The following is a 17,177-nucleotide window of genomic DNA, read 5'->3' as shown; positions in this document are numbered from 1 at the left end:
TGTCAGGGCCCCTGTATTGACTTTTGTTGTACCTCAAAAGGAAATTCAGGTGCCTACTATAGGGAAAAAAAGTCCCCCCTGTACTGGGGTGACCAAATTCTAACTTTATTTACCTGTTTCTGACAATTTTCCACCTATAATGGGTAACTTGGCCATTCCTAGCCTAACTTAGGAGAGCAGCCCTGACACCTGTTAGGTCATCAACTCCCAGGGGACTGTTTTTGGTCTGAGGTCTTTGATACTCAGGATTCTAACTCACAACCCTACCCCGCATTGTGTGATATGATTGACAGCTGTCAATTCTGAAATTGATTTCTCTAATAGGGGAGACTAAAGGGATTGCGCCTGCGCCCAGACCGCACGATGAGAGACTCCAAGTAAAAAACATGGTTTAAACCATTGAAAATTCTTTTTGGTGGGATTTTTTGTGAAATCTGGGCAATATAGGATAGGCTGTGGTAGGATAGACTCTGTATTTGCTGAATTAGTTGAAATAAATGGTCTTTCTCTACCTTGTGGGGTTTGGCACCCCCCTGATATAGTGGGATGGTCTTCAACTGGGTGTTTGAAGCCTGTAGGGCCTATCCAAGGGCTCTGATTAGGGGGGGTTACCTGGAGAATAGCCGTATAGAATTTGTCAGGGATGAATCTGATGACAGTTGACATAACTGGTTAGTATTTGAGGGTAAGTTATTGTAGTCTGATGTTTTGATTCCTGAGATAATGACACCTTCTTTTTCTTAACTTCCCCATAGGGATACATGCATTACTGCCATTTATTGTATCCCTTTAGTCTCCCCGAAAGATCCGTCGTCTGCCATCATGAGTTTACTTCCGGGTTCTTACAAAGGATTCTGGGTATGATGCAACGCTTGAAAGTACTCTCCAAGCAGAGGTATGGCGCCCCTCCAGTATGTTTTTGACGTCTTTATGCGTTTTCGTCGGTCTTTCTGGCCGTCGGGCAAAAAAAAACACACACACAAAAACTGACAAAATAGAAAGACCGACAAAATGTAAAAAAAACCGTCAAATTAAGCTACTCAAGTCTAAACCCTAGACAAAAAGCTTGGCAAACTATTTTCAATATAATTTGAATGATATCTATATTAGAAAAATGCATTCTAAAGAGATGGGCTGTCATTTTCCTTTTATATACGTTCGTACATTATTTGGATCCATGGTATATTGTATTTTGTATTATTTCCGCAAGTATATTTTGTGATACTTTTGTTTCTTGTTGTATGCAAGAAAGTTTCTTTTTTAACACCTCTACATAAGGACCACCTGGCCATTTTGGACACCCTCTTTTGGTCTCTTAGATAATGTTTCTCATTGACACAAGAATTAAGAATCCTCTCTATATAGCGACCACCTGTCCACATAGACTAGATTCATCAGTCTTTTGATCATGAGTGGTCGTCTTACATGTAGTTTTGAGTGTTTTGACTGTACAATTAAGAAAAATAATGTTCACTAACAGTACAGAAATAGATAAACTGTAATTCTTGATTTGTTAACTGTAACTTAATTCTAGCTGATTTAATGATCACTAATCAACAGCTAAATTTCATCATTGCAAAAATTTGATCACTATTGATAAATATTAGAGACAGTAATGTTTGTTCCCACAGTTACAATAAGTGCTGTGACCTACTCCATTTTCCCCCGGCTGCTATATTTTCCTGCCGCCATATTAAAGTGATTTACAGTACTCAGTGCCCTTAATTCTTGTTTATTGCATCAAGTACATTTGAATACAGTTTTGTAATATAAGTGCAATGTACTCATTTTTAACTTTGCAAAATACAAAATGTACCAGCAATACAAAATAAAACATGCGTCATACAAAGTATGATATTCGTTCTTTACTACAATTGATAAGTATATTTTCATCAGTCCTCCCATAGATATCTCATGACAATGTCCTTGGCTTCGTACGCCCATACGCTGTCCACGCCCGCTTCGATCGTTTGCGAAGGCAGCCATGTTGGAAAGACGAAACGGCACGCTACGACTTTTGCATTTCTTTGTAGTTCTTGTGACAGCTTCTCTTCAAGTGGAGGCATCTGAAAGTTAGATTCGAAAAACATTTCACAAAATATGCTTTACGTAGAATGCACTGATGTTAAACTTAGATTTTAGTAGCAGTATAAACCGCGATCACTCCATTTTTGCCTTAGCGCGAAACAAAAACCACGCGAACTTAAATGCATTGACAGTACCAGCTATAATAAAGCTGGATTACAAGCTACAATTGAACAAATATCAAAGATCAGAACAAATATATATCCTAGGCTCCACTGTTGTAATATTGAACTGTTAGAAATAACCTTTGACCCCAATAAAGTGTAAGTTGACCGATAGCACTCAAGATGGTTCCATGTTTTTTTCCATTATCTGTTGTGTTGCCATGACAACGGTTCAACAATTAACTTACCAGTTGAGGCACACCAAAGATGACCACATTGTCCAACTCAGCAAAGTTTGCCTGGAAACAGGTATAAACATACAGATATTGGTGAGACTTATCATTCTGATATACTATATTCAGGTCACAAATGTGTGTCATATGGATTTTAAGTTTTGCAGACGACTTCAAAAGAACACAGAAGATGTGCTGAGTAAGGATTTGTGGAGTTTCTCACGCACACTTTCCAACCCTTGAGTCCAGGAGAAGGGATACATCACTAAGAGAACTTCAAAGGATACTAAGAGACCCTTCCCATCCCTGTAATGTCTTCCTCCCACCTAGAGAGAAACCTGACTACAATCTGAGGAACAGGAAAACTCAATACAACCTCCCACTCAGTAGGTCTAAAAGGCACAGAGACTCGTTCATTATGAGGGCTTTGAGGGACTTACAAAGCCTGGTTTAAGGCCCATGTACGCTTTAAGTCGTCTGTCATTGTCCGTCTAAAGGATACTTTTAATACATAAAATATGAACATTGTGATGTAGCTTTTATGTAATCACCTGAAATGTTTTTAATGTGCTTTTAAAATTGTAAGAAATCTAATGAAATTCAGATGTGTCCTCAGATCAGACATGCCTGCAAAGTTGGTTTCACAATAAAGATTGATTGAACAAGTAAATACAGAATAGAAGCTGAGAATATAGCACACTATACAATAAAACCTGTTCAAGTGACAACCTTTCTATAAGGGCCTACTGTCCAATGTGATCACTTATGGTGGTCCTTTGGATAGTTTTCCCATTGACACAAGCATTACGAATCCTGTCTATAGTCACAACCTGTCCACATAGACTTTATTTTTAGATTTTATTTGTCACCTGGGTGTTCTTTTTTGGCACATTTGACTGTAGATGTATGTAGAACACTGCTAAGAGTCCAAGACATTCTATGGTTGTTCACAAACAATGAATCAAAACAGCAAATAGAATTCAGCTATTAGCCTCCTTCGCAGACTTCCCAGAGCGGCGGCGTATATTTGGGGTGGTACTTTCGCCACAGAGGGAGTTATGTCTCCTGAGGGACGATCGCCTCTCGTCCCTAATAAGGCGACATATTACTCCCTCGGCAGCGAAAGAACCCCCCCCCCCCAAAAAAAAATCATGCCGCCGCTCCGAGAAGTTTACATGCGAAGGAGGCTATCAGCTATAGCATACTTCAAACCTACAGTACCTTAAAGAGGTCTCTCCTGTAGAATCTTGCTTTCCCGAACACACCATGTCTTATTGCACTGAGTCTGGAGTACCACACTAGCCATGGGTTCAGCTCGTAACCTACTGCACGGAAACCCTGCTTCGCAGCTGCTATAACCTTTGATAAACAACAAAAACATTGATTATTATCACAATCATTGTAGTAAACAGTGATGGAGAAATTAACGTTTTTTTACTTAATAGGGTTAGAAATACACCTTGTTAGTTTCTTTTGTCATGCTTTTTTGTCACGAGTATGTCTGTAACAACTTTAAAAAAAAATTGAGCTCCATGACCTCATATCTTCTCCAGCAATGTTAAACAACTCTATAATTTGCATAAATGAAAATCAAATATAATAATCTCTACCCATGGTACATACTAGTATTTGCTATGTCATCCAAATTCCAATAATCTAACAATAACACTGAAGTATTACAAACGCTGTCCTACATTATGCAAATTAGGCCCTAATTGCATGAATCAAATTTATTAATGCTGCTCTCCCCTCAAATTTCAAATGCCACCAATATGAATTTTGTCAGTGATCCAGTAATATTAAATCTGAATGCCACATTGATATGCAAATTTGCTTTTGATTTGCACAATTCATATCAATAAGTACTCCCCTCTTGTCGAATACATCACAACCACAAGTCTTACACTATAGAAGAAGCATTTCTCATAAATCATGCAAATGATATTCACCTCTACTTAACTTCCTTGCTTATAACAAGAGAGTAGAGTAGAGTAGAGTTTCTTCGGCCAGGTAGGAATCGGCTGGTTCCATTTTAGGCCGCTCTTCACTTTTATGTCACAGTCATTTCCAGTTTGTGGGGGTTGTCTAGAGCTCGGAAGTCAAAGTACACCTTGTGTTTCCGCATGAGCCTGTCCAGCCTCTCCTTGAAACAGTTTATGCTGGGAGCAACCACTACTGTCTCGGGTAGGCTATTCCACCAGGGGATCACCCGGACGCTGAAGAAGTGTGCTCTTCTGTTGGATTTAGATGTTTTCCTCTTTATACGTAAACTGTGTCCTCTAGTTCTGGTTTCCTCGATCAAGTCAAAAGGGCTTTCCAGGTCATACACTCCATGGATGAACTTGTATGTGTTGATCAAGTCTCCCCTAATACGTCTGTAGACTAGAGTTGGTAAGTCCAACACTCTAAGTCTCTCCTCATACGTCATATTCCTGAGGCCAGGGACACGTTTTGTTGCCCTCTTTTGAACCTGTTCGAGCTCGAAAGCTAGTTTCCACGAGTATGGTGACCACACTGGTGCTCCATATTCCAAGTGTGGGCGGATTAGAGATTTGTACAAGAGTAAGAATACTTTTTTATCAACAAATTCAAAGGTTCTCCACATAAGGCCTGCAACTTGATTGGCTTTGTTGGTTATTGCAGCTACGTGATTACTGAAGTTCAGGTCCTTATCTACCATAATACCCAGGTCTTTCTCTAACTGTGTGAAGTTCAAAGATGTACTTGCTTCTTTGTTCGTCATAGTATATACAAAGTCAGGGTGACCTTTTCCCAACCTAATGACAGTACATTTCATAGGATGAAAGTTCAGCTGCCAATCTTCTGCCTAGCTTTGTAGTTGATGTAGATCTTTCTGTATGACGGCACAGTCGTTAACCTTTGCTACTGGACGGTAAATTTTCGTATCGTCCGCGAAAAGCTTTAGGTCACTTTGCACAGTCTCAGGTAGATTGTTAACAAACAAGGTGAACAGCACCGGACCCAGCACACTTCCCTGTGGCACGCCACTACTAGTAGTTACTGCTGCCCAGTCCGATCTTGTGCCGTTTACCCGTACCCTCTGCCTTCTCCCTTGTAGGAAGGATTTAATCCACCTCAGAATGTTGCCCGTTATTCCATAACTTTGTACTTTTGCTAGTATCTCTGGATTGGCACCGAATCGAAAGCTTTACGAAAGTCTAAGTAGACAGCGTCTACTGGCAGGCCTTTGTCTAGCCATTCTGTCCATTTATCGATACATTCCAGCATTTGGGTGGTTGTTGACCTACCTGGTATAAATCCGTGTTGGTGTGTCGTGAAGAGATTATTTTGTCGCATATGTTTCACTATGGCATCCCGAACAATACCCTCTAGTACCTTACACACCACTGACGTCAAACTGACGGGGCGGTAATTTCCTGGGGTATTCCTACTAGTAGAGCCTTTTTTGTGCAGCGGTGTGACGTCGGCAATTTTCCAGTCGTTGGGGATTTTTCCTTCGTATATGGAATTGGAGTACACTGGAGGTTATAAGTTATAACAAGGAGGTTATAAGTTATACAATGTAAATTACATATGATATGTAATATTATGAGTATGAAATTGCAACCCTGCAGTTTAAAATTATACTAGTTTTTTGGTCTGCATATCGAGACAACAGAAGGTAAAACACTACATTATATTTTGAAAACAAAGTCTATATTGAAGTGATCCTCACTGCATGTTGCCACCATTCTGGCAACAGCTGCACAAATGATGCAACCTGTGCTGTCTGTGCACTACGTGCAATGCAGCACGTTCTCTTGCAACAGCCAAAACGACTTACAATTCTTCCATCCCCGCTCCCAAGGTCCACCAGAGATCCCGACCGTCCCTGTAAGAGTTTGAAAACGTTCCCAACTTGTTCCTGCGTGGCCGGTACGTACGGTAAACATATCTTCCTCATGGCCGGTAGCACGAATGGCGCTGCAACCGCCGAGATTGTTACCGCTGCACCCCCCACTATTCCCGCTGCGATCAGTCCTATCTTCCGTCTCCTGCTGTTTCCTGCATCTTCTATCAAAGCTTCGCCTTCCCCAGACATTGCAGAAAAGTAAAAAAACGCGTCAGCCCCAAGGAATACAACAGGAAAACAGGTTACATGCGGAGATGACAAAAACACGTGTTTTTTTGAAGACCTGATATTTTGCTGGCCGTTAAAAGGTCAAAGGTTAACGACGTGTTGCATTCTGGGTAAGTTCTTACGTCATCTTTAGTCATATGATCTCGACTCAGTGTTGCGCCATTTTGTTCGAGACGGAAAAACTGGGACCTCTCGTCTGAAAGTGCTTTTTAGCTCAGAAAATCGACAATTTAGCATCCTGTCAAGCGATTTTAGGTGAGTATGACATCTATTGAAGATATTCTGACGAGAGTTTTGTTCGTAATGACGTGTTTTGGACGGGAATTTTGGTTATTTGTGTTACTCACGTGACGATCCCCGTGAGTTGAGGCCTAGAAATTGAGTCAACACTTCTGTGTCACACCGGTGTGGTGACTTCTTACGCACTTGTCGTCTTAAGACGCATAAATCACCGTCCTGGCATGTCTTAGCTTTTGCATGCCGCGGTTAAGGAGTCCCCTGGGTCTATAAGACACCCAACGTTGGTCTAACTTGATATGAGAGACCTTGCCATAATTTGGGCACTCCCTATTTTCTCTTGTGAATTGATTTTTTGTGGGCAATTTTTCGAGAATTCTTCCATCTTTTTAAGGGTCATGAACTACATCCATACTAGATCTACACATTTTTCCCTACTACAATTCCATTTTATAGTACTCAATATTTCAATCGTGTAGGGTGTACTTTCCTTTGACATATTTGCATAATTTTTGTACAGGTGATTTTTCTCACATAAAAGATAAACGACATGATTTGTAGTAGCAGCATTCTCACGTCTTGAAATATCTATAATAGATATATATATATATCACTGATGTACATTTACCAATGAGTTTTGACTAGCAAAATGTGTCAGAAAGAACATGGGAAGATATCAGCTGATGCTGACATCCTGTTCTTACATGTACTGTTGCATATACATGTACCTTCATGCACATGTGAGTGGGAGGTATTTTTCTGTGAGTAGACTGTGACTATGAATCACAGCTTCCTAGACTTCCACACTACTACTGGCAAGTTGGTGTAAGGAAGTGCCAGGAAGTACCGTCTCTTTGTCCCCCCCCCCCCCCCCCCGACACCCCCTTGCCCCAGTTCTTACACCATAAGGCCGGTAGTCACTGACCCAACACTTTTTAGCGGAGTTGGAATTTGACCCCGCAAAATAGTGCAAAGTGCATTAGCGCAAGCATGAGGTACAAGATGATTTACATAGATGTGATAACGGCGTGAATAGAAATATTTGAGAAAATCTATGAATATTGCTGAAGAGTTTTATTTGTGATGATTGGAAAGAAAGATTGGTTACAACTACAAATTTGTAGTCTTAAAATCTCGCTTTTTTGTTTGTAGAGGGGAGTAGGGTAGACTTCATTCAGCCAGGTAGAAATTGTACTTTTCCTTTTTTTAGGTTTGTACTTTTATGACCCCAAAATGCACATTTTAATCATCTCTCTGCTGCCTAACCAATAGGGAATTGGGTGCCAAACGACTACTTCAGTATGCCAAAGGTTTTAAGAAGCAGAAAGATCATGTGGGATATCATGTAGAAGTGACAAGGGATCCGATGACCTAATTCTTGTACCAGTTGGGTGCTCCCACTTCTTGGCATGAACGTCTTCCAAATGTACATAGATGTACACAGTTTGCAATACAATGGAGAAACATATAATACAATGTATACAAAATGTACATCTCATGAAAACCTCCAGAAAGAGTTCATTCTAAAAGAAGCAGATTTGACTGCAAAATGGACTGGATAATGTAATTAGAACCCCCCCCCCCCCCCCCCCCCCAACAAGGCTACCAGGGGTACACGTACGTAGGCTTTGAAGTAGGATTTACATCTTTGTAACATGCACTTTGTATTGAAGGTAAAGATGCGAGGGAAATAGGCCGTGTGTCTTACACTGTTTCCAAATATTTGAAAAAGCTTTCGGGATCCTGAGCATGAAATTAAATCACTTAAAAAGGGAAGAGGGAAATTGACAAATTCCTCAACCAATTTATCGCATCCAGAACAATGAAGCAAGTAACCAGTCACAGTGAAAGCATAATCTCCACAATTCATTCTGCCTTCAGTCACATGGTTCTCTGTATTGATTGTGATTGTGTATGCCCAACTGTTTGTAGTGGCCAATGGAAGAAGTGGTGTTTACGTTGATACTTTCCTATTAAAATTAATTAGAGTATGTGTGAAAAAAACATGACACAAAATGCAACAGTGAAATCCTTAGTCTGTAGATGATATGGTGCTAACTTTCAATCAGTACATTCCATGTATTAGTATGTTTATCAATGTATATGTCACAGTAGAGATTGGAATCCAGTAGAGTCCGGAACTCTACTAGTAGAGATTGTAATTCCAATCTCTACTAGTAGGGACTGGAATTCCAATCTCTACTAGTAGAGTTCTGGATTCTACTAGTTGAGATTGGAATTCCAATCTCTACTAGTAGAGATTGGAATCAGGATCTGAATATTGGGATTCCAATCTCTACTAGGAGAATTCTACCAGGACAATCTCCAATTCTAATAGGAGAAATTCAGATTGCATCAAAATGTTTTGGAAAGATAGACTGAATCATTTCACACCTAAAATTTCAGCATAGCTACATTCACCATTAATTACTTCATGTTTTAGATATATGATAACTTTGACATCAACTTTGGAACTGGCTTGGCAGGGGTGAATTAGCTCATATATACCGAGTCACTAACGAACTGGAAAAATTGGTTGAGCATACTAGTCACTAACTCATAATGGCCGTATGCAAATGTCTCTGATTGTGTCTTGACAGAAGGTTTATTAGATACTAGTATCTAAAACATAAAGTGATTCACCTTAAATAGTAATGGTGAATGTAAGCTTACTTATGCTGAAATTTTTGGTGTGAAATGATTCAGTCTATTTTCCAAAACATTTTCATACAATCCAAATTTGTCCTATTAGAATTGGAGGTTGTCCTGGTAGAATTCAAATCTCTACTAGCAGAATCTGTAATGGCCATTGTCATTGTCATTGTCATTGTAATTCTCCTAGTAGAGATTGGAATCCCAATATTCGGATCCCGATTCCAATCTCTACTAGTAGAGACTGGAATTCCAACCTCAACTAGTAGAATCCAGAACTCTACTAGTAGAGATTGGAATTCCAGTCTCTACTAGTAGAGATTGGAATTACAATCTCTACTAGTAGAGTTCTGGACTCTACTGGATCCAGAACTCTACTGGATTCCAATCTCTACTGTGACATATATATCAGTTTCATTCTAATTGATCTTGTGTTTTGATAGCATTTGACCCTCTGAAATGTTTATAAAAAATCCCTAAAAGAGTTTCACCATACTTTAGGTCCATTGAATGTTGACAGATTTTGTTTATTTTTCCAGGTTGGAAGAATCTAAAAGAATTTTGCAATCATGTCATCGAGGAAAAAGGTTTTGTTGAAAGTCATCATCCTTGGAGATAGCGGGTAAGTCATTTGTCTCAATTCTCAAAGCATTTTAAGCAATGTCATAACTGGTTTTAAAACCGAATATTGACTAGTATACAACAACAGTTTCACGGAATAACTGATATTTGGCGTAACAGTTTCAGTTCCTTCATTAAGTATTGCTGGGTTTCAGTTTCACCAAGCTGATAGTCTTGTGATGTGCACAATTTTACAAAATTGTATGCTGAGTGTGATTGATGACAAATAAACAGATTCATTAATTGTTAGTGGAAGATAAATTTTCCTTACTGGTAAGGAACACTAGTACTAAATGACAGGCAGGCATACATGTTGTACATGTTTTGGTGATATTTGTTGTATATCCATTGAAATTCATTCTAATTCTTATGATATAATTACAATTTTTTTAATCATTCGTCTAAATTTGTGGCTAACAATTAATGCTTTGCCTAATACTTAGTGTTCATGGATTTTGAAAAAGAATTAGTTTTGTTGCTTTCTTCTTCACCATTTGGCACATTGTTTTGGAGAATTGCTTGCACAGATTCCAAGCTGCATGTAAGATTCATTGCGGAAAGTATAGTGTGGTCTAAGTATATTTACATTGAATAGGAGTATGGAAAAAGTGGTAACGCAACCCATCTGGATCTTCTCCATCTGGATCTGGATCAAATTCTCCATCTGGATCAAATTCCGTGGATCCTAGGGCCCAAGTTCAATCTTAGGGGTTGACTCCAGCTTGGTCATGTTAATGTAACGGATTGCATTCGTCACTTTGGTCGAATGGTGATGAAAGCCGGCAGCCCCGTGTATGACTCTGAGGGAGCTTCAGGCATTAGCCTCAAGCGTCAACCCTCTGCACGTAAAAGAACACACTTATCGAGAAGAGTAGGGGTGACCCGGTGTGCTTGGCCAAAAACGCAAACCGTAGCGAAGCCGCATTGCACTACCATCATGCTTCACCTCGAATGAGGATGCCTTGAAACGAATGGAAAACTACCTTCCCCCTGGGTGTTAGTGAATCAGCCCAAATTTGATGATGATGATTGTTGATGTACTTTGTTGGTTAACCCTCAGTGTTGGCAAGACATCTCTGATGAACCAGTATGTGAACAAGAAGTTTAGTAACCAGTACAAGGCCACCATCGGCGCAGACTTCCTCACAAAAGAAGTCATGGTGGACGACAGACTGGTAACCATGCAGGTACTGTAAATTCAGTTATTTTCACGATTTCACGGTAGAAGGAAAATTGAGATTTTTGCAGTGTTTTGTGTTTGTGGTTGAAACTATACTGTAGTACAATAGTTGTACAAAGGAAAAATATATTCACAGTACCCTTATTCTGTAGTGGAGAAATCACTGCAAAAAGAAAACCACTGCAAATATTTCAAAGTTTACAGTAAATTACAGTATATAGATATACAATGTACATGGAAACATTTTCTTTGCAATGAGAAGATCACACACAATTTTTGCATCAAAATCTCCCGGAGCTTCCAAATCTTTTTCATGCAATTCTGTAAATGCATTTAAGTTCGCTTGATTTCTATTTCGCGCTAATGCGAAAATGGAGCGTTTAAGGTGGTTGTTAGTTACTATAGTCACATACTGCTACAGTATTAGACAAAAATATTTGGGGTGGTTTAAGTTTGCGGTGAAACGTCACCGCGAAAACCGCGAACCTAAAACCACCAGGAATGTTTCTGCATTTACAGTAGTGTTGGAAAAATAATTTACATATGTGATAATTATTTTAACAAATGACTTCTCATTTTGGGATATGTTTCATATGTTTAAAAAACATATTGGCGAGAAACCTTGCAGCCCAACTGTACTAAAATCCAAACTGTCTAGAATTCCAGTATGAAGGTCCTTTTTAACATTCCTTTCCATGCTTGTGCCATAGCATTTATTGCTCTTTTTTTTTCTCTTACTGCCCTTTCCCATTACTGGTTCTAGTACTTAGTAAGCCTCCCTAAAAGGCTGTGGAAATGGCCATGTTTAAATTATACACAAAGATTGTAGACTCTCTGTCTCCACATGTGAGATAGGACCTACATGTATATAATATATTGGTGCCCTCAGTGAAAGAATGTAGAACTTATATTGAGTTTTATTAGATTTTTTTATTATTACTGTACTCCATTTCATACATTGAGCACAAACTGTTATGCATTTTTTCATCAATGATGGATGTCTTTTTTCTATACAACTTACAAGATTTGAAAATAAAAATATAACATTTTATCAAGTGTGATCTTTAACACTGATCATGTATTCATGTACATGTAGTTGAAATATTTTCTTTACCAATGACCATAATATTATGGACATCTATGTTGAATGCTATTTGAGATCATTACCTTCGTCGACGAAGTTTCGTCGAGAAGGTTATTCGATGATGCTTGTCTGTGTGTCTGTTAGTGAACAGAATAAGTCAAGAACGCCTGGATGGTTTGTTGTCGTAGTTGGTGTGTCGGTGTGTATGTGGGAAATCTCAAGATGATTAGATTTTGGGCGAAGTGTTTTGCATAATTAACGAGAAAAGTGTAAAAATGTGTTATATTGTATGCTGAAGTATGTGTACATGTTGGCTGTGTTGTTCCAAGGCGTCATGGATAGGGTAGGGGTCATGAGGGGTCATGTTGAAGGCAGGAAACGTCAGTTACACAAATTGGCTGTCAGCCAGCTGTAGGCATTGGTAAGGTAGTCTCCAAGCAGACCTATGGATTGGCTATAGCAGGGGCAGGTTTTGCTTCAGACTTTGAAAGGGAATTACTCAAGAAGGGCTTGGTGGATGGTCATAAATTTTTGTAAGTACATAGCTTGAGTGCTGATGTACATGATTAGATACTTATTATGTAAATCAGTATCTAATTTGCATAATTAATTAGGAAAGTTTATACATCCATCAATTTCCATGATAGGACTCTCAAACATGTGACATATGTAACTGAGGAAGAGAGAAATATTAATAGATATCAGCTTTGCAAATGAGAACCTCATTGACATAATTAATGAGAAAAACTATAACTCGAGATGGTCTTGATGGATGGTCATGATTTTTGGTATGTAGATAGCTTACGTGATGCTTTGTATGATTGGATGATAATTATGCAAATCAAATTCTAACTCGCATGATTAATGAGGCAATTTTAAAAATCTGCTGTGTTCCATGATATGACTATTCAAATATGTGACATTTGTAACTAAGGAAGAGAGGAATGTTGATAGATAGGAAATATGCAAATGTGGGCCTAATTAGCATAATTAATGAGAAACTACTATAATTCCATACTAGTAAATGACGGCAATTTCATACTTGTGGCATTAGGAAGTTGTGTGAATGTGAACACCATTGAATCAAATTATGCTAATAAGGAGGGAGCTTATTTGCATAATTGATGATAAATGTTAGCATAACCTTCTTTGTTAAGCTCATAGTCATAACAAGGAGGTTTTGACAACTTATGTTATTTGGGTGAAGAGGATCAACTGGTATGATTGATTATTGATGAAAAACACTCCTAATACGTCAGTCATAAAGGTCAAAATCATTTGACGAAGGTATGAGGTCGTAGAACTCTTGTATTTGGAATGCTAAGTGGGGGTATCTGTATCCTACATATATGGCCTTTTTTTCTTGCCTTTGCCCTTGTTCATTATTATGCACTAAGTAGCATGTAGCAAGGACCTGTCTTTGTTGATGTTTTATAACCATGGGGAAGCTATTCAAGATAAAAGTCACTTCATGGCCTTGCATGGCTTCAAGTTCTTGATTAGACATGTATGTAGACATGCCACATGGCCCTTTTTTGGCGACTCCTCGGAGGTGCAGCCTATTGTGCAATGTTAGATTACAATTGGAAATGTATTTTATAGAACCATCACTTAGCATGAATAAGATTTCAAATACAAGATTCATTTTATCATTTAAGCATTTTCAACAAAAATGTAAATTGTTTTGATGCCATCTCAAACAGATGTATATCAACTTGTCAGGAGTTTAGATGACTTGTTCAACTAGAGTTTTTCACATTTCACTTAAAATGTAAGAGTTGCAGTTTGGGTATTTTCTCACTGAACATGATCAGATTCAGAATCAGCAGCCACCATTGCACACAACATATATGTATTCAGGACAATGTTGGAAGATGGAAAGGAAATATCCTACATTTGCTCGCAAATGTTGGCCCTAAGTTTGACCTGTTTCTCCCTTCACCACTTCCCATTAGGACTTAAAATGCAAGAGCTGCAGTTTTGGTAGATTCAGAATCAACAGCCACCATTTGCATGCAACTTATATGTATATAGGACAATGTTGGAAAGATGGGAAGGAAATATCCTACATTCGCCAGCAAATGTTGACCCTAAAGTTTGACCTGTTTCTCTCCTCATCACCAGATCTGGGATACGGCCGGACAGGAGAGGTTCCAGAGCCTGGGTGTGGCGTTCTACCGAGGAGCTGACTGCTGCGTGCTGGTGTACGACGTGACGATGCCCAACACCTTCAAGTCGCTGGACTCGTGGCGGGACGAGTTCCTCATCCAGGCCAGCCCCAGGGACCCCGAGAACTTCCCCTTCGTGTTGCTCGGCAACAAGGTCGACCTGGACAACAGAGCAGTGAGTACAGTGTTCTGTTTGCATGCTACACACTAATTTATCATGATCATCATCATCTGGTCGTGAAGGGTTCATGACCCTTCTCCTACACTAATTATTCAGTTAAAGCTTGAATTATATCTGGTTGCATTTGACATACAGTGACCCTGAAAAAGGATTTTTCCCATTAGAAGTGCATACAGCAATTTTCATTCAATTACAAGTAATTCCCACCGCAAACAGGACATATCCGATTTTTTGTTCATTTTTCCCCTTGTACCATTTCAATCAGGTTTTGATTTTTATTTTACGTCAAAAGACGTTTCAGATAGCATCTGCTATCTTTTGTCAGTGATTTTGTGTGTTTTTTATTGTGTAGTTTTTTGGAACTTCTAAGTACAATACAGGTGTCTTCAACTTTTTGCTGTAGTTAGTTCGTTCATGTTGTATTTTTTAACAATTATCTGTATTAATTTTTGTGTTAATCATGTTTTTCAAATGAGTCATCGTTGAGAAGGGTAAGTGTAGACTGTTTTGTTTTGACATCTTTTTTGTCTTTTGTCTATGTTTTGTCCAAAAATTTGTGTCTGCAACACATGGTAAATGGTGTCTGTTTATGAATCATATCATATCTATTTTCATTGAGTTTCTTTTCCTGTTGCTAGCTATAGTTTTAAAAATTGTGTTCTATGTTCGGGCCCGCTACACACTTGTGCATAGTCCGTCCGAGTTGCGCATTGACATTTTTTGTTGGCTTAGGTAAAGTTCGTTTTTAACTTTGACTCTTCGTTGTGCAGCCTGGTTATCGAACCGACAAATGATTTTTTTGGCCGCAAACTTAACAAAAAATGTCAAAACGTTACTCATACGGACATGTATATACGCACAAGTGTGAACAGGCCTTAAGACTGAACAATCAAAATAGGCTAATATTTAAACGTTGTGATGTCACAGGTCTCGACCAAGCGGGCATCAGGCTGGGCATCAAGTAAGAACGAGATCCCGTACTTCGAGGTGAGCGCGAAGGAAGCCATCAACGTGGAGCAGGCATTCCAGACCATCGCGAAGAACGCGCTCGCCCAGGAGACGGAAGTGGAACTCTACAACGAGTTCCCTGACCAAATCAAGCTGACAAACGACTCAAAACAAAAGAACGATGGCTGTGCCTGCTAAGTTACCTCCGCATGAAGGGGAAAAAACCTGAACCTTTTTCCACCTGTGGATGGCATGTCCTTTGTCCAGTGACCTTTACCCTTTCACCCTTGCCCTTTGACATGCATGTCCACAGGAGAAACAGGGTCAGGTTAGTGAATAGTGTGTAATTACTTGGGGTTTTGTCAGGTCCAATGAGGGGAACTGAGCATTTTTTTTTTTTGATACCGCACTAAGGCCACCACTTGCACACACAGTTGTACAAAGACTTGCTGAGTACCAAGTAAAACACTGCAAAAGTACAGCCAACAAATACAATAAGATAACCGAAAGCACTGTAACTGGCTTGAATAAGGGAGGTACAACTTTTAGAACATTGAAGCTCATTGTTAGAAATTGCACGACCAAGAAGATGTATGTTACAAGAAACAGTTTGACCTGGCGGTCTTACCCAGGCTAACAAGGCCTTGGGCTTTTTTCCACAGCACACAGCAATTGTTAACATTCAGTGAAGTTTAGTGTATATTATGAGGCTGACCCTATGGGCTACACCTCAACTTTTTCAATGAAACACTTCTGCTCTAAAGACTCTAAAGTGTAATATACAGTTAAAACAGAATTCATGTACATCCTGGTAAAATGTTGAAAATGCTCATCAAAATAGGCTAAGAAAGAAAAAGGATAAGAAAGAAAACCCTTCTTGAAAATCTATGAGAATAATGGAAGTAGTTATGCTACAGTCATACAAAACCTGAAAAGGGTTTAAGGGAGACTTTGTCTCGAAATCTGACTCCAGTTTCTGAAATTTGACACTTATGCTGTGCCAGGTTTTAAATGAATCCTGTTTGTAGAGTTCATGCGGAAAAGTTGGTAACCATTTTTCAAAAGGAAAGAAAATGGTGAAGAAGACGCAAGCTTAAACGAAGTGTCGGGGACAAAGTTTTGTCGAACGTCACTTCTGGTCGACTTGGGTCTTCTAGAGAAAGATTTAGTATTGCGTTGTGTGTAGGAAACAACACTTCAGCATATCATGTATGTGTACGTGTGTTCTAAGTGGTGGCAGTGTAAGGAAAAGTATATTTATGATTATGTCTAAAATATATCGCTTGTTCATATTGATTCCTGACCAGACAACAACAACAACAAAAAAGATGGGAAAAAAAACTAACAATGATTCAATAATTAGATACAAAAGTTGATGTACCTTCTATATCATGATTGTATATGTACCCCTTTAACACATGTAGTGGGAAATTTTTTCATTGTAAATGACAGTTTTTGATCCATGTGGTATTAGAGATGTGAATGGTTTAAGAATGCATAGTTTTGTTGTGGGAATAAGAGTTGTAAACTCGCAGTTTGAGAGGAACAGATGTTCCTTACAAGGGAGAGCACAGACAGGGCT

The 17,177-nt window shown here is 39.0% G+C and overlaps 3 protein-coding genes across 3 annotated transcripts in view; 1 reads left to right on the top strand and 2 right to left on the bottom strand.

Moving 5' to 3' along the window:
* LOC136435603 (EEF1A lysine methyltransferase 2-like) overlaps window positions 1–849 on the bottom strand; it is a 36,026-nt gene extending 35,177 nt beyond the window's left edge. Inside the window, exon 1 of the mRNA XM_066429225.1 lies at window positions 806–849. Coding sequence (XP_066285322.1) covers window positions 806–824 — 19 coding nt within the window. The 5' untranslated portion in view covers window positions 825–849. The remainder of the gene's footprint in view (window positions 1–805) is intronic.
* Window positions 850–1,716: 867 nt separating this feature from the next.
* LOC136435600 (ATP synthase subunit C lysine N-methyltransferase-like) lies at window positions 1,717–6,592 on the bottom strand. The gene is made up of 4 exons (XM_066429220.1): window positions 6,228–6,592; window positions 3,644–3,781; window positions 2,438–2,488; window positions 1,717–2,066 (listed from the first exon to the last, which is right to left on the bottom strand). Exons 1-4 carry the CDS (start codon window positions 6,483–6,485, stop codon window positions 1,893–1,895), a joined length of 621 nt encoding a protein of 206 aa, XP_066285317.1. The 5' UTR covers window positions 6,486–6,592; the 3' UTR covers window positions 1,717–1,892.
* Window positions 6,593–6,664: 72 nt separating this feature from the next.
* LOC136435601 (ras-related protein Rab-7a) lies at window positions 6,665–16,022 on the top strand. Its single transcript, XM_066429221.1, has 5 exons — window positions 6,665–6,779; window positions 9,953–10,035; window positions 11,095–11,221; window positions 14,423–14,641; window positions 15,575–16,022. Exons 2-5 carry the CDS (start codon window positions 9,983–9,985, stop codon window positions 15,791–15,793), a joined length of 618 nt encoding a protein of 205 aa, XP_066285318.1. The 5' UTR covers window positions 6,665–6,779; window positions 9,953–9,982; the 3' UTR covers window positions 15,794–16,022.
* The last annotated feature ends 1,155 nt before the right edge of the window (window positions 16,023–17,177 follow it).

Source organism: Branchiostoma lanceolatum, chromosome 5 (assembly GCF_035083965.1).
Source record: "Branchiostoma lanceolatum isolate klBraLanc5 chromosome 5, klBraLanc5.hap2, whole genome shotgun sequence".
In the NCBI taxonomy this organism is placed as follows: Eukaryota; Metazoa; Chordata; class Leptocardii; order Amphioxiformes; family Branchiostomatidae; genus Branchiostoma; species Branchiostoma lanceolatum.
This window is presented reverse-complemented; position numbering and strand designations above follow the sequence as displayed.

Coding starts and splice junctions, on each gene's coding strand:
- LOC136435601 (XM_066429221.1), top strand. CDS start 9,983: ATGTCATCGAGGAAAAAGGTTTTGTTGAAAGTCATCATCCTTGGAGAT. Junction 11,222..14,422: donor ACAGACTGGTAACCATGCAG/GTACTGTAAATT, acceptor CCTCATCACCAG/ATCTGGGATACGGCCGGACA. Junction 14,642..15,574: donor TCGACCTGGACAACAGAGCA/GTGAGTACAGTG, acceptor GTGATGTCACAG/GTCTCGACCAAGCGGGCATC.
- LOC136435600 (XM_066429220.1), bottom strand. CDS start 6,485: ATGTCTGGGGAAGGCGAAGCTTTGATAGAAGATGCAGGAAACAGCAGG. Junction 2,489..3,643: donor ACAGGAGAGACCTCTTTAAG/GTACTGTAGGTT, acceptor ACCTGTTTCCAG/GCAAACTTTGCTGAGTTGGA. Junction 2,067..2,437: donor TCTTTGGTGTGCCTCAACTG/GTAAGTTAATTG, acceptor TCTAACTTTCAG/ATGCCTCCACTTGAAGAGAA.